This window comes from Cebus imitator, unplaced genomic scaffold (genome assembly GCF_001604975.1).
Source record: "Cebus imitator isolate Cc_AM_T3 unplaced genomic scaffold, Cebus_imitator-1.0 Scaffold28, whole genome shotgun sequence".
Taxonomy (NCBI): domain Eukaryota; kingdom Metazoa; phylum Chordata; class Mammalia; order Primates; family Cebidae; genus Cebus; species Cebus imitator.
In genome coordinates, this window is record NW_016107343.1 from 9,256,541 (window position 1) to 9,271,377 (window position 14,837).

The following is a 14,837-nucleotide window of genomic DNA, read 5'->3' on the forward strand; positions in this document are numbered from 1 at the left end:
GGGGTTTCACCATGTTGACCAGGATGGTCTCGATCTCTTGACCTCGTGATCCACCCGCCTCGGCCTCCCAAATGCTGGGATTACAGGCTTGAGCCACCGCGCCCAGCCTGAGAAATCACTCTTTTTAAAGTAATACTCACAGTTGGAAGTATTAAAAAGCATAAAAATGTATATTTCATTGATATGTTCCTATATATATTCATAAAGATATATGTTTATAGGCTGACTTAACTAATCATCTGACATAGCTGTAACATTTTATCAGCTTAATGAGGGCTTTTGGAATTTGCATGTAACAACTTTTCTGGAAACTGTTTTCTCATTCAGTTAATATGCTTTTACAGTTTTTATAGAGCTGTCATTTCCTATGGCCCCATGTTTAGTATAAGCTATTAATATGGTTTTCAGGTTTCCATTTTGGTGGGCAATCTTTTGTACCTCTCTACCAGATTTCTTTAAAACAAACTACTTTTAACCGTTTATTCAGTGGTGGTTTGAATATGTCTGCTACTCAAATGAATTAAAAGTAACATTGTCTTTTTTAGCTGATTCCTCACAGTATTTATGGGACATATATGAGAACAGGGTACTGAGTTGTTATATTACAGATAAAATTATTTGATATGTTCCTTACTCCATAGGAAGTTAATATCTATAATAAACAGCATCCTAGTCAAGGATAAGTGAAGCCAGTGTAATCCCTCTGGCTGAGAATCCCAATATCTCAATAAGCTTAGCAGTCATTTGTATGATTATGTCCACATGAGTGTATGCCTCCTGTGTCTTTCATGATAGATATGCAACATTTGCCTTCAGTTTCTGGCCATGTCCTTTTAGAGCTGGAAGAAACCACGCAGAATCTTTATAGCAGTTCTTTTTTTTTTCTTTGTAATTGTATTTGGGCTCTGAGGTACATGTGCACATCCTGCATTCTGCAGGATTGTTGCATAGGTACATACATGCCATGGTGGTTTGCTGTCTCCATCCCCTAATCCCCCACCTAGCTGTTCTTATCTTTTGTTGAGTTGTGGACTTTCTTGAGAATCTGATAAAACGTATGGACCCTCCATAGCAAAATAAATGAGTGCATATATTTAAAAAATCTGCGTATATGTTTACAGGGTTGCTGGACCCTTTAAACCCATTTACAGGGAAGTTGATCCAAATAAGCTTCTCCTTTTATAGATGAATAAACTGAAAACTAGAGAGATTTTTGTCATTTTCTCAGTTGGTAAAGCTAGCTCTTAATCTAATGTTTTTATATACATTTCCAAGATTCTTACTGTGACTTAAAAATCTCTAAAATGCAATGTGATGTAGTCAACATCATGTTGAATACTCTACCAATGAATATATATTCTAGCAAAAGACCTTCCTCAATGAGATTATTCAGAGATGGAAAACCAGAATTAATGAAGATCCTCGCATGTCTTAGTGCAAATTAAAGCCTTTGACTGGAGCATCCTTGTAATCTAAAAATAAGAGTGGAAAGAAGAAAATAACATGTTTTGTGTGCATAGTGTATGGCTGATCTCACCCTTCAGTGATTTGGGGGCTGTAGGCTCCTCTCTGCCTGTTTTTTCAGCCTCATCACACAATCCTTTTCTATCTATTGCTCTGCTGAAGTGTTGGCAACCTCCAAAACCCTCCTCTAGTCCGAGTTCCACCATCATACCATTTTCTTCCTTATCTAATATCCATGGAATATCTAGTATGTGTTGCACACCAGGTATCTAAGATGAAGCAGTAGGACCCAAGCTGTCCAGTGATAGAAGACATTGCAGAAATATAAATTTGCAATCACAGTCTCTATTTTGTGTTTCCACTAGAACTGAAAGAATCTGACTCTTCTATTTTTATTTCTGCTTCTTTTGAATGATTGTAATGTGGCACAATTAATTTTTTTCTCCTCTTCCTTGGCAGCATCTCTTGGGCAGTCAACAGCAGTCTTCCGTCCAGCTCTGGGTCTCCTTTGGCCGGAAGCCCATGCGAGCAGCCCAGTTTGTCACAAGACATCCTATTAATGTGAGTGGGATCTGCTTGAGGATGGGAAGAAGTATCATTGTCTTTATGCAGAGGTCAGAGGAAGGGTGCTGCAGGGATGACCTGCCATGGTGGATATTTTATGGAGCCTCCCTGAAGTCACTTTCCAGAGAGGTCTCTAAAGAGAGCAGTCGTGCTTTGGGCATCGTGGTCTGTGTTTTCCACTTCAGTGAAGCAGAGCTGATCGAGAATCTCATTTCCGTTATGTGGAGTGGCACTGGCAGAGAGAGGTTGGAGCCAGAGTCAGTGCCATCTGAGCAGTGTGCCAGTGCTGAAGCAATGGGAAGTTTGTGCATGATGCGATTTTTTTTTTTTATTAAGTACCTGCTGTATTGTTTGCAGGGGGTGAGTTCCAATAGGGGATAGAATTTGGGTCCCACCTTTTACGAACAGGTTGGAGAGACTAAGAACTGGTCAGTGGAAGAAACCAGACATAAGCAAGTGCTTAAATGTGCAGCTTTATAGCATGAAGATCAATAGGAAAGGTCTGCATGGAATGGGGTCATTAGAGGAGTTGCCACAGGGAGGAGGTCACATTGAAAGATCTTGACATTGGCAGTTGGTTTGGTGGAAGGTAAGTAGCTCACTAATGGGATGATATGGAGAACAGTCTTGTCAGTTCTTTTCTAGTTTCTATGGATTCCGTCTTCCTTTGGTCACCTTAGGGAAAATAAAGGAAAGTGTATTAATCTGTATTGTACTTGGTACGAATGAAAGGTCTCATGGGTAAATGAAGGGACATTATTAACAGAAAGAGGTTTGTAGGTCATTTGCGGAGTGCGGTGGCCCACTAATTTGTGCCCCATTTGCCAGTAAGGGTCCCACTAAGCTGCAGATATGCCTCAGGTTCTCCAAAGGGAACGTCGCCAAAGTGTCTTTGCCAAGATTAGGGAGCTTTCTGTGGGTTTTAGGCCCACATTTGTCGCTAGGACATTTGAAAGTCATTGCTTCCATGTGTATAGAAAAATCCCACAGGGCACATTTGTTTTTTGACGTATCTCTTTTGACTTTTGATTCCAAAGGAATATTACATCGCAGATGCCTCTGAGGACCAGGTGTTTGTGTGTGTCAGCCACAGTAACAACCATACCAATTTATACATCTCAGAGGCAGAGGGGCTCAAGTTTTCCTTGTCCTTGGAGAATGTGCTCTATTACAGCCCAGGAGGGGCCGGCAGTGACACCTTGGTGAGGTAAGGAGACCGTGGGTCTTTCTCCTGCCTTCTTAGGCCAACACAACCATTAGCTTCTCTCTGGTTCAGTGGTTTTCAGCATTAGCTGAACATGTGAATTCACCTAGGGAGCTTTCGGAAACCCGACTCCTGGCTCACGTGCCCAGAGATCACCATGGGATGGGTTTGGTGTGGCCAGGTAATGAGTATTTTAAGAAGCACCCTAGGTGATTCTTATGTGAAGGCAAGCCTGTAAACTATAGTTCTAGGTACCATTTAGGGTCAGAGCTACTGTGTTAATCACTCTCTTGGGCTCCTTTTGTTCAGTTTTCTGGTTTTGTGGTTTCTGAGCAGTGAAAAACAGCACTTGGAAAATATCAAGTCATTGAGAGTTGGCATATGCAGCCAGGCCATGAGGCCCTCCCTTCAAGTGGATTGGGTTAATTGATGTCATTACTCTTTTACTTAGAGATATTACAAGCTGTTGTTTTCTAAGGAAAGACACCAACGTCATTGATCCTTTGTCTGTAAATCATGTGCTTAGAGCTGTTTTGCAGTCCAGTGGTGGGCAATCTCTGAGCACCACACCCATCAAGGGGCTGTGGAGGAGCTGGGGGTTTGGGAGGGATCAGTTGGTTCTTAAGATCCTTCAGGGTAATTTATTCTGATTTGTCACTTGACAAACCAGACTTGTGTGACCTGTGTGACTGTGGTTAGAGTCCCCTTTGCTACTGGAAAGAGTCTCCTGTGTGAAGCTGACTGGTCTGGGATGGGGCCTGGCTCTCTGGCTATGATAATGAGGTCTGAGGCCATGCCCCTGTGCCCACTGTTTCTGGGCAATTAATTCCATTGTCAGTTTATTCAGAAGTATGCCGCTGCTCTCTGCCAGACAGTGTTCTAGGTATAGCCACAAAATAATGTATACAAAAGTAAAATATCAGAACAAAGTCCGTCTTTTATGGAGTTTATATTCTCATTGGGGAAGATACAATATGAGCAAATATGTGATCTGCATGTTGAAAAGAAAAATAAAGCAAAATCAGGGAATGGGGATTTGCAAGGGTGTCCCGTTATTATATTGGCTGCATCAGGAGGGGGACACTTAAGCAGGTGCCTGAATTATGTGAGGGAAGGAACCAAGCAGATGCCTGGGTGATTAGCACTGAAAGCAGGGCAGACAGGAAGCATAGTAACTCTGAGGCTGGACTGCACTGGTGTTTTAGGAGAAGGGAGGAGGCCAGGGTGGCTGGAAGGGCTGAAGTAAGGGAGACAGAGGAAGAAATAGGACCTAAGAGAGCAGGGCTCATATCCTATAGGGCCTTCAGGGGCTTGTGAAGAACTTTGTTTTTTTCCTTCTTCTTCTTTTGATTTTGAGATGTAGTCTTGCTCTGTTGCCCAGGCTGGAATGTAGTGGCATGATCTTGGCTCACTGCAACCTCTGACCCCCCAGTTCAAGCGATTCTCCTTAGCTTCCCAAAGAGCTGGGATTACAGGCATGTGCCACCAGGCTGGCTAATTTTTGTATTTTTAGTAGAGACAGTGCTTTACCGTGTTGGCCAGGCTGGTCTCGAACTCCTGACCTCAAGTGATCTGCCTGCCTCAGCCTCCCAGAGTGCTGGGATTACGGGCATGAGCCACCACACCCGGGCCTGTTGTTTTCTTCTAATTGAGATGGAAGGTTTAGACCAGGAGATGGACATGATCTAATTTAACCTTTTAATTTATTTTCCATTAAAAAACTGTGAATTGCATTCTATATCAAAAAGAATTTAAAACATAAATGGATAGTGTCATAAATAATTTTAAGTGAGCATGCATGTGGCTTATCTTTTACAGAACTTATCCTCAGTGTTATGTGGGAATTTGACTACTGTAGGAAACAGGAAGGCTAGTTGTGAAAGTATTGCGGAGATCCAGGCCAGTAGGGATGGATGTTGGCTGGACCCAGGGTAGTCGCACTAGAGATGTTGGAAATGGTCAGACCCTCAATATATTTTGAAAGTAGAGGCTGGGCGCGGTGGCTTACGCCTGTAATCCCAGCACTTTGGGAAGCTGAGGTGGACAGATCATGAGGTCAGGTGGTCGAGGCCAGTCTGACCAACATGATGAAACCCTGTCTCTACTAAAAATACAAAAATTAGCTGGGCATGGTGGCACGTTATCTGTAATCCCAGCTACTTGGGAGGCTGAGGCAGAAGAATCTCTTGAACCCAGAAGGTAGAGGTTGCAGTGAGCCAAAATGGGTGCCACTGCACTCTAGTCTAGGCGACACAGAGAGATGCTGTCTCAAAAAAAAAAGAAAGAGTAGAACCAATGGGATTTGTTGATGGATGGGATGAGGGTTATATCGAAGGAGGAATAAAGGGGCTGCCGTTGCTTCACCCCAGCTGCTTGTAAAGAGGTGGCTGCATAGGGAGTCAGGGAGAGCTGGGCCAGGGACATTATTGGGGGGACATCATGAGCGTAGTTTGGGACTTACCTGGTTGGAGAGGCCTATTAGATATCCGTGTGCCCAGCTTTCTACCTGGTCTCTGATAGTGCTTTCCACTTCCTGTTTCTTCTCTTTTGGAGGTGCCCGTCTTTTATTCCTTTCCTCCTCTGACATAGACTCATGGATTGATTGTTATTTAATGTGTTAGAAACCATTCCTGCCATGATTCATTTACATGCTGAGTTTGTCCTGGTTTGCTCAGTGGCAGATCCTAGCTCCTTCAGGCTGATTCTTGTGGTTTTGTATTTAAAAAATTATTTATTGGCCAGGTGTGGTGGCTAACGCCTGTAATCCCAGCACTTTGGGAGGCCAAGGCGGGTGGATCATGAGGTCAGGAGATTGAGACCATCCTGGCTAACATGGTGAAACCCTGTCTCTACTAAAAATACAAAAAATTAGCAGGTCTTGGTGGCACATACCTGTAGATCCAGCTTCCCTGGGACGCTGAAGCAGAAGACTTGCTTGAACCCAGGAAGCAGAGGTTGTAGTGAGCTGAGATCGTACCACTGCACTTCAGCCTGGGTGACAGAGCGAGATTCCATCTCAAAAAAAAAAATTATTTATTGAGTTGAAATGTATATAACATCAGCTTAACCGTTTTAAAGTGGGCAATTCAGTGACATTCAGTATATTTACAATGTTGTGGCACTGCCACCTCTGTTTAATTTTATGCCCTTTTCATTTCTCCAAAAGAAAACCCCATACCCATTAAGTCACTTCTCTCCACTGTCCCTTTCTCCCAGCACCTGGCACCTATCAATCTGGTTTCTGTCTATTTTATAGGATGTTTCCTCTAAATGGAATCATACAATAATATGTGACCTTCTGTGTCTGGCTTCTTTTACTTGGCATAATGTTTTCAAGTTTCATCCGTGGGTACATTGTATCAATACGTCATTCATTTTTATGGGTGAATAATATTCTCCTTTTTTAATAGTTAAAATAATGAATCATTATCCCTCAGACCTTCCACTGACTTTTACATTTTTGTTTTCACCATTGAAAGCCCCTGACTATGGGTGGAAAAGTCACAACTTGCTAAATATTTTCTTATCTTCCTCATTTGTCAGATATTCAGGGTGAATGTTTCATGCTGGGACGAGCTAGAAGCCAGAGCAATTGCCCTTTACAGAGTTATGAAGGCCTCCTCGCCTCGCCTGAGTGCACAGTCTAGTGAAGAAACTGGAAATAGATTCACATCAAGAGTCATAGACCAATGTCCCACTCAGTTTTCTCATTATTCTCAGATTTTATCTCAAGACTAGAGAGGCTCTGATGTACTCAGTTGAGTGATGTTTAGTCATCTGCATCTGGGTCTCAGCCAGATGAAATGGGGTGAAGGTGAATTAGCACTTCATGTGGGCAAGCTGGTTTAGAGTAAACTGCTACGTGAAATGACCCAAGCCTTTGAACTGAATGGGAAAGTGTGGTGTTTGGGAACTGCTTCTAAGTTACTTAGAGAAATGGAGAAAGAACTCTTACTAGGAAATGACCCTGGCCTTGGTGGGATGTGCCAGTGATCCGAGTGGTGGGATGTGCCAGGTGAGAGTCTCATGGAAAGTTATAGGCCCTCACTAGCTAGACACAGAATGCTTTGGAGGAACTAATGTGCTGAGGAGATGTCAGGCCCTCGGGGGCACCTTAGAGAGGGGCACTGGCCCAGTTGGTGGAGGTGTTGCCAGGGCATTGGATTCTGCACTGAGTGGGGCTGTAGGGGACCTGGTGAGCTGCCTGGCAAGCCTTGGCCTGGGGTCCTCTGGGAAGAAGGGGAGAAGTGCCCCGGTGAGGGTCAATGAGGATAAAATGGGAGAAAGTAGACTCTTAGAGAGCACTTAGGGTGGGGCAAATTGTTACGGGGCAGGTCAAGTGGGGAAAAGGAAAGGATGGGCTGGGACTCCTGGTGGAGGAGCATGTGAAATACAGGAAGTCAGGAATCTGACCGGGGAAAGAAACAGGGCTCATGTAAATGAGAGACGTTCGGACCTCCCAGATACACAGAAGAAGCCCCATGGGATGACAGAGTTTATGATGGTAGCCACCAGTGAAGTAGAGCAGAGATCAGCAGAGAGCAGGAGGGAAAGAGACCTTAAGCTGGCTCCTAAGGAAGCCCCTGAAAAATAACTGAACTAGACCCAAGGAAACCCACATGTCAGAGAATGTGGTCTCAACTCCAGGATTTCATTCAGCATTCTGCTCAGTCCCTCAGCCTGAATGAAGCAGCTTTGTGGAGGATCCCAGTGTTCCTTTTCCTGCCTCAGAGGTTGTCATTTGCGTCTTTCTGTCCGAGGTGGCAGGGCAGCCATCCAGCTGAAGAGATCATGTGGAGGCTGATGATGGAGCGGAGGATTTCTCTGCTTTATTAAAGTGTAGCCAGTAGCTCAGAACCCCTGAAATAAAGGGCACGTTTCCAGTCTTAACAGCCATGTATGAACCCTGCTTACAATTTCTCAGAGATCTGCTGTATTTTGTAGTGTTGTATATGATTTTAGCACAAAATGACTTTCCAATGGCATCAGGGTATCAGCCTAGAAGATAAAGCCTGGGAGGGACTTATTCTCTTAACAGATGTAATCCCAAGCTTTCTAGAGTCATCCTTGCTGTATGTACAGTTTCTTTAGGAAGGAATCGACTGGTTCTGCTGAGCTTCTGACAGAATATGTTGTGGGCTTCTATCTGATCAGGGTGTTGGATGATTAGGTTGTAAATACCTAGAGAGGGACTGTGTAACCCAGAGTTATGTTGCTACAGATTGGGTTGAATTTTAAGGCTTAGCACTGTTATTGTTGTCTTCCAGGTCTGACTTAATGATTTCTGTTTTTGAAGGCTCACTGGAGGATATGGAGTCAATTTCAATAGTGAAGTAATAGATGTGACTCTCATGTCAACTTTTGCATGTTACATTCATCGTTCTAAACCCCCTGTTAGGAATTGTTGATCAGATAAGCCTTTTGGCCCTACAAATTGACAAGAAATAGATTTTTAAAAATAGCAGATTATCTGGCTGGGCATGGTGGCTCACGCCTGTAATCCCAGCAGTTTGGGAAACCGAGGCAGGTGGATCACTTGAGCTAAGGAGTTCGAGACTAGCCTTGGCAACATGGCAAAACCCTATCTGTACCAAAAAATAAAAGAATTAGCTGGGCGTAGTGGCACACACCTATAGTCCCAGCTACTTGGGAGGCTGAGATGGGAGGATCATCTGAGCCTAGGAGGCCAAGGCTGCAGTGAGCCATGATTGCACAACTGCACTCCTGTCTGGGCAACAGTAAGACCCTGTCTCAAAAAAAAAAAAAAAAAATGGGGGAGTGAAGTACTAACAACATCCTAGAATGGGGATGAACCTTGAAAGCATTATGCTAAGTGAAAGTAACCAGATACAAAAGACCAAATATTGCAGATTCCATTTATATGAAATATCTAGATAGGCCAATTCATAAACACAGGGAGCAGATGAGTGGTTTCCAGGGCTTGGGAAGGGAAGAGGAAATGGAGAGTGACTGCCAGTGGGTATGAGGTTTCCTTCTGGAATGATGAAATGTTCTGGAACTAGATAGTAATGATCGTTACACAATATTGTCAATGTGCCTAATGCCACAAAATTGTGTACTTTTTAAATGGTCAAATTTTATGTTATTTATAATAAAAAGCAAATACCAATTCAGGTTCATAGCTGTTTATTTTCTTATTGTAGGTATTTTGCAAATGAGCCATTTGCTGACTTCCATCGAGTGGAAGGATTGCAAGGAGTCTACATTGCTACTCTGATTAATGGTTCTATGAATGAGGAGAACATGAGATCAGTCATCACCTTTGATAAAGGGGGAACCTGGGAATTTCTGCAGGCTCCAGCCTTCACGGGATATGGAGAGAAAATCAATTGTGAGGTATTGATGCTTTAATCTTGTTTTGCTTTTTAATATAAGGGAAAGAGCCCTGCTCTGTGGTAGTTTCCTATGTCTAGAATTTATTGAAAAAATACAAGATCACATAGTATTTTATTAATATCACATGGAACAGACTTTTATCTGTGTTGCTACATTTGCAGTTTCCAAACTCTGCTCTAAGGTCTCACTACCACTTCTGGACAGAAGCAACTCAGAAAAAAAAACAAAAAAAAACAAAAGTAGTATTCATTTTTAGTGCTACTTGTTTAGTTAGGCAATTACCTGGTCTTTTGGATTTTTGAATTTTGTTTGTCCATGGTGGGCTACGTGGACTCTCCTATATGCTGCATCTGTGGCCCTTGGGAAAATTCTTTTGGAGACTCTTACTCTAGAATTTACTTCTTGGTTTTTCTTCTCTGTTTGGCAGTGGGTCTTGGCTTACAACATCAAATCTAATTTTGGAAAGAGGCAGCCTATAAGTAGATATAGACAAATATCTGGGTGCTTCCTCTTCCCTCAGTAGTGTCTTGTATAGCAGTTTGGTGAGATCCTGGGTGGTTGAGGCTTGGGTGTTTTTGAGCGTGCTGTGGGGATCAGGCTTTAGCTAAATTGAATTAATGGTATCATTAAAATTCAGCTTTTGTTTCCCTGACTGATCTGTTTATTTATGAACTGTAGGACGGTTCATCAGCTTTTGGTTTCTTCTTCTGAGTTTAGGTGGTGGAAGGAATGTGTAGGAAATGGTTAAGTCTGATTACCTGAGGATACAGAAACTCATCAATGAATAGACTTTCTTGCAGGCAGAGAGAAGCATGAGTCAGAAAGAGGAGTGAGCAAATAAATATTTCTTTGAGACCCAACCTAATTTGTTCCAGTTTTCATTGGTCAAACTGAGACGCTAGCAAGACAGATACTTGTTAGAGGTCCTTCTGCGACAAAAATAAGTAGCAAATAATCCAGGAGACTTTGCTACCATTTTTACCTGACCACAACCACATAAGCATATAGTTCTCCTGTTCAGAACCCTGGCCACGTCTGAGTAGCATTGAGCAAGCACTTTCAGAGCGGAAGAGCTGAGCGTGACCATATGGCAAAAGGTCTTGTCCTGATTGCTTGCAGAACTACTAAAATCTGAACATGAGTGATGGAGGCCAGATTGAATCACTTGAAGCCTTGCCCTGTATACCTATGCCTTTGTACAATTGTAAAATACACAGGAAAAAATTTAATGCTAATCCTTTGGTTTTTATAGATCATATACTGTACATCAGGGAGCTTACCCATGAGATTTATGACCTTTGATTCTTGTTCTTTCTTATGACAGAATTGTTGGAATCATGTTTGAAATACACCTCTGACTTAGAAAATGACTATGACAAAATCATTTCATTTCTCTTTAGTTCTGAGTCACTTGAGAGGATCTCTGAGTGACAGGATGAGATGATGATTTTTCCCATCTACTTGAGTTGACACTGATTTCTAATTGTTATTCCCTGAGAGTCTCAGAAGTTCGTTCTAAGTTGTAATTGTTCTCTTTTTCCATGGGACATTTATGTGGGTTCAGATGATCCTCTCTGCCAGGGGTGTGTGGAGACAGCTGGGCTGTGAGTCTGATTTCTTCTGGGCCAGGCCTCCTTGCCCCATGTCAGCTGCCCTCATGCAGGCTACAGGGTTTACATGGAGCGCTAGGCATGGTATCACATGCTGATGCTGCCTGAAACTTTGATTGTTTAGCTTTCCCAGGGCTGTTCCCTTCATCTGGCTCAGCGCCTCAGTCAGCTCCTCAACCTCCAGCTCCGGAGAATGCCCATCCTGTCCAAGGAGTCAGCTCCCGGCCTCATCATTGCCACCGGTAAGTGTGCCTTGCCTGTTCTCACAAGGGGTTCAGCTGTCTAGGGATATGCAGCCAAAGGCTTGAAGACATTCTTAGTTGCTAGATACTACTCAAAATTTTTGGCTGGGCAAGGTGATTATCTGATATATTCTTGAAATTAAACATGATTATTTCTCTTGCATTTTAGGCTCAGTGGGAAAGAACTTGGCTAGCAAGACCAACGTGTACATCTCTAGCAGTGCTGGAGCCAGGTGGCGAGAGGTCAGGCCCCTCCCCCAACCCCCTCCCCTCCACCCTGGTTCCTGCATGTGTGAGAATGTGGACTGTGCCTTGGCATTTCAGGGACACAAATGGCCCATGGCAGAGACCAACAATGCCAGATATGACTATAAAATCAAGAAAGGTACCTGAAGCCTCTGATTTGTATCTACAGTGACTTTAAATTAACAATAGACCTTTGCAAATGTGTGAATTTTAGTAAACATTCGAAGATTATGAGCTCTATGAGGGCAAAGACAATGTCTGTTTTACTGACTTATTTATTCTTAGGACCCATAAGGGTGCCTGGTATGGAGTGGGGGCTCAGGGCATATTTGCTGCACACATCAGCAAATTACAATGTAGTGATATCAGGCCTGAAACAGGCTATTTTTATTATTATTCTGTATATTACTGAAGTTGAAATGAAGCCTGTACTTGATGGGCTATGTTGTATGGACACTTTCATCTTGTTCTGTGCTGTGGAAGTAGACTTTATTTTTACCTTAAAGTTGTATAACTATTATCAATCCTGATTATACCAGTTCTGAAGGTGGGGCTAGTCTTCTTGTCCCAAAATGCTAATTGATCTTCATCTTTGGGCATTAGTGAATTTCCAAACTTGTGAAAAAAAAAGTTTGTCAGCCTCCCATCATTTATTAAGGCCAAGAAAGTCTGTTTGGTCTTGTTCTGTAGGGGTTGCTTTCAGGGGTGACCCACTAATTATGCCAGGAGCCGCCAGGGTAAAACTCAACAGATCACTTGGCAGGATGAGCATCTTGTCATCGAGCACCCCTGCAGACGGAGGAGCATGTGAGGAGTGATGTGCAGTTCTCAGAAGGGCTAGTGGACATGGCTCCCATCTGCATGGTGCTTTACTGGGAATGCACCATGCTCACTTTTATATTTTAATAGACAATGTGTAAAGCAGTAATAAAAATACCCGACATTCGTTTGGCACCTTGCAGTTCGTAGAGGCCTGTCACAAGCCTTCTCCCACTTGTGACAGGGCTTACCATCGCTTCTGAGGAGAGAGATGAGGCTCAGACACCGTGTACCATATGGTGGCGAACATAAATATGTGTTCAGATGAAGGAGATTGTTAAGGCCGTCGTAGAGTGTGGACAGTGTGAAAGGGAATTTTTGGGTTGTCCTTGTCCAGCTCCCAAGGTAAGATTAAGCAGCTGCTTTCCCCTTTTGTGGAGCTGGACGCTCCTTTGGAAATGGGCCATCCTCTTCTCTGCGAATAGGCCTGTGGTTGGTTTGTGCCTTCTGCTGTTGGTGCAATCTGGGATTTGCACATCTGCAAGTGATTTCCTTCTGGGTAGAAAGCAGTGTCTTGTTCCTCTTCCAGTGAAGTGGTATCATCTGGCAATTACGGGGGCAGCTGTCAGTGCCTCCCTCCACACGCGCCTTGTGTCTGCCAAGAAGCAGCCAGTGCACAAGAGACCTTATTTTGGGACATAGCAGAGAACTGACGGGGGGATGAAAAGATTGTGAGTGTATCTGTGTGAGTGGGCATCTGAGTCCCCATGGGCAGCCTTCACTTTAGAGGGACAATCTGGGCTGTGTGAGGGAGCAGGTGGTAGCAGAAGAAGAGGCTGTAGTGGACAGAATGCTGCCTGGAGCACTGATAATCATAATTCTAGTTTTCTTTTTCCTCCTAATTAGTTGTATAAATTCTCTGATTCCCAGAATTCCTTTTTTGTGCTTTTTTCTTTTTAAAATAATTTTTATTCTTTTATTTTTAGATTTTTTCTTTAAAAACTTTATTGAAGCAGTTAAAGGCACAGTACACTGCACATACTTAAAGTGTACAATTTGATCAGAATTAATTATGGTCACCACAATTAAGATAACAAACATTTTCATCACCCTCCCCGAGGTATCTTTGTACCCCTTGGTAATCAATCCCACTCTCCTCTCTCTCTAGTCCTTGTCTGCTTTTGTTATTCATTGGCATTTTCTGGAATAGGTTATTCATTGATATTTTCTAGAATTTTGATAAGTGAACTCACACAGTATATACTCTTTTTGCCTGGCTTCTGTCACTCATCACAGTGATTTTGAGTTTCATCCAAGTTGTTTCGTGTATCAGTTGTTCATTCCTTTTAAATTCCTAGTCGTATTCCATTGTAGGGACATATCATAACTTATTTATTCATTCATCTGTTGATAAACATTCTAGTTTTGCTGATTACAAATATAGCTGTTGTGAACATTTATGTAAATATTTTTTTCATTTCTGTAGGGTAAATACTTAGAAATGGATAGCTGGGTAGCATGGGGAGTGTATGTTTAACTTTTTAAAGAACTGCTAAATTATTGACCCTTTTACCTTTACACCAAACAGTATATGAGAATTTTAATTGCTTCGCATCTTTGCCAACACTTGATGTGATTAATCTTTTTAATTTTAGGCATTTTAATAAGCATGTAATAATATCTCATTATAGTTCTAATTGGCATTTTCCAATTAATGATGTTGAGCTTCTTTTCATGTGCTCACTGGTCATTTTAAAATCTGGTTGTGAAGTGTCTGCCCAAATCTTTTGCCTTTTTGAAAAAATTGGGTTGTTCCAGCACAGTGGCTCATGCCTACAATCCCAGCACTTTGGGAGGCTGAAGTGGGAGGATTGCTTGAGCCATGGGCAGCATAGGGAGACCTCATCTCTACAAAAAATAAGAACAGCTGGACATAGTGGCACATGCCTGTAGTCCCAGCCACTCAGGAGGCTGAGGTCAGAGCGTCATGTGAGCCCTGGTGGTTGAAGATGTAGTGAGCTGTGATTGTGCCACTGCATTCCAGCCTGAGCAACAGCATGAGAGCCTATCTTAATAAGTATATAAATAAATTTTTCAAAATAATTTTAATAATTGGGTTGTCTGTCTTCTTTGAGTTGTAGGAATTTTTTTTAAACAATATATTCTGGATTCAGGTCTTCTGTATGATATGTGAGTAGATACTCATTTTTTCTGTATGGAGATCCAATTGATTTAGCCTCGTTTATTGAAAACACTTCTCTCTCCCCCACTGAATTGCCTTGGTGTCTGTTTGAAAATCAATTGGCCATATATGGACCAATATTAGGAATACTGGATCTATGTCAGGACTTTATTCTATTCCATTAATCTGTCTTTTCGGTAATACCAAAT

General features: G+C 42.5%; 1 protein-coding gene across 1 annotated transcript in view; it reads left to right on the forward strand.

The window, feature by feature from the left end:
* The window catches only part of SORL1 (sortilin related receptor 1), a 175,587-nt gene that overhangs the window by 57,250 nt on the left and 103,500 nt on the right, over window positions 1-14,837 (forward strand). Inside the window, exons 7-11 of the mRNA XM_017523565.2 lie at window positions 1,924-2,025; window positions 3,066-3,235; window positions 9,397-9,589; window positions 11,324-11,441; window positions 11,611-11,684. Of these exons, the coding sequence (XP_017379054.1) occupies window positions 1,924-2,025; window positions 3,066-3,235; window positions 9,397-9,589; window positions 11,324-11,441; window positions 11,611-11,684 (657 nt within the window). The remainder of the gene's footprint in view (window positions 1-1,923; window positions 2,026-3,065; window positions 3,236-9,396; window positions 9,590-11,323; window positions 11,442-11,610; window positions 11,685-14,837) is intronic.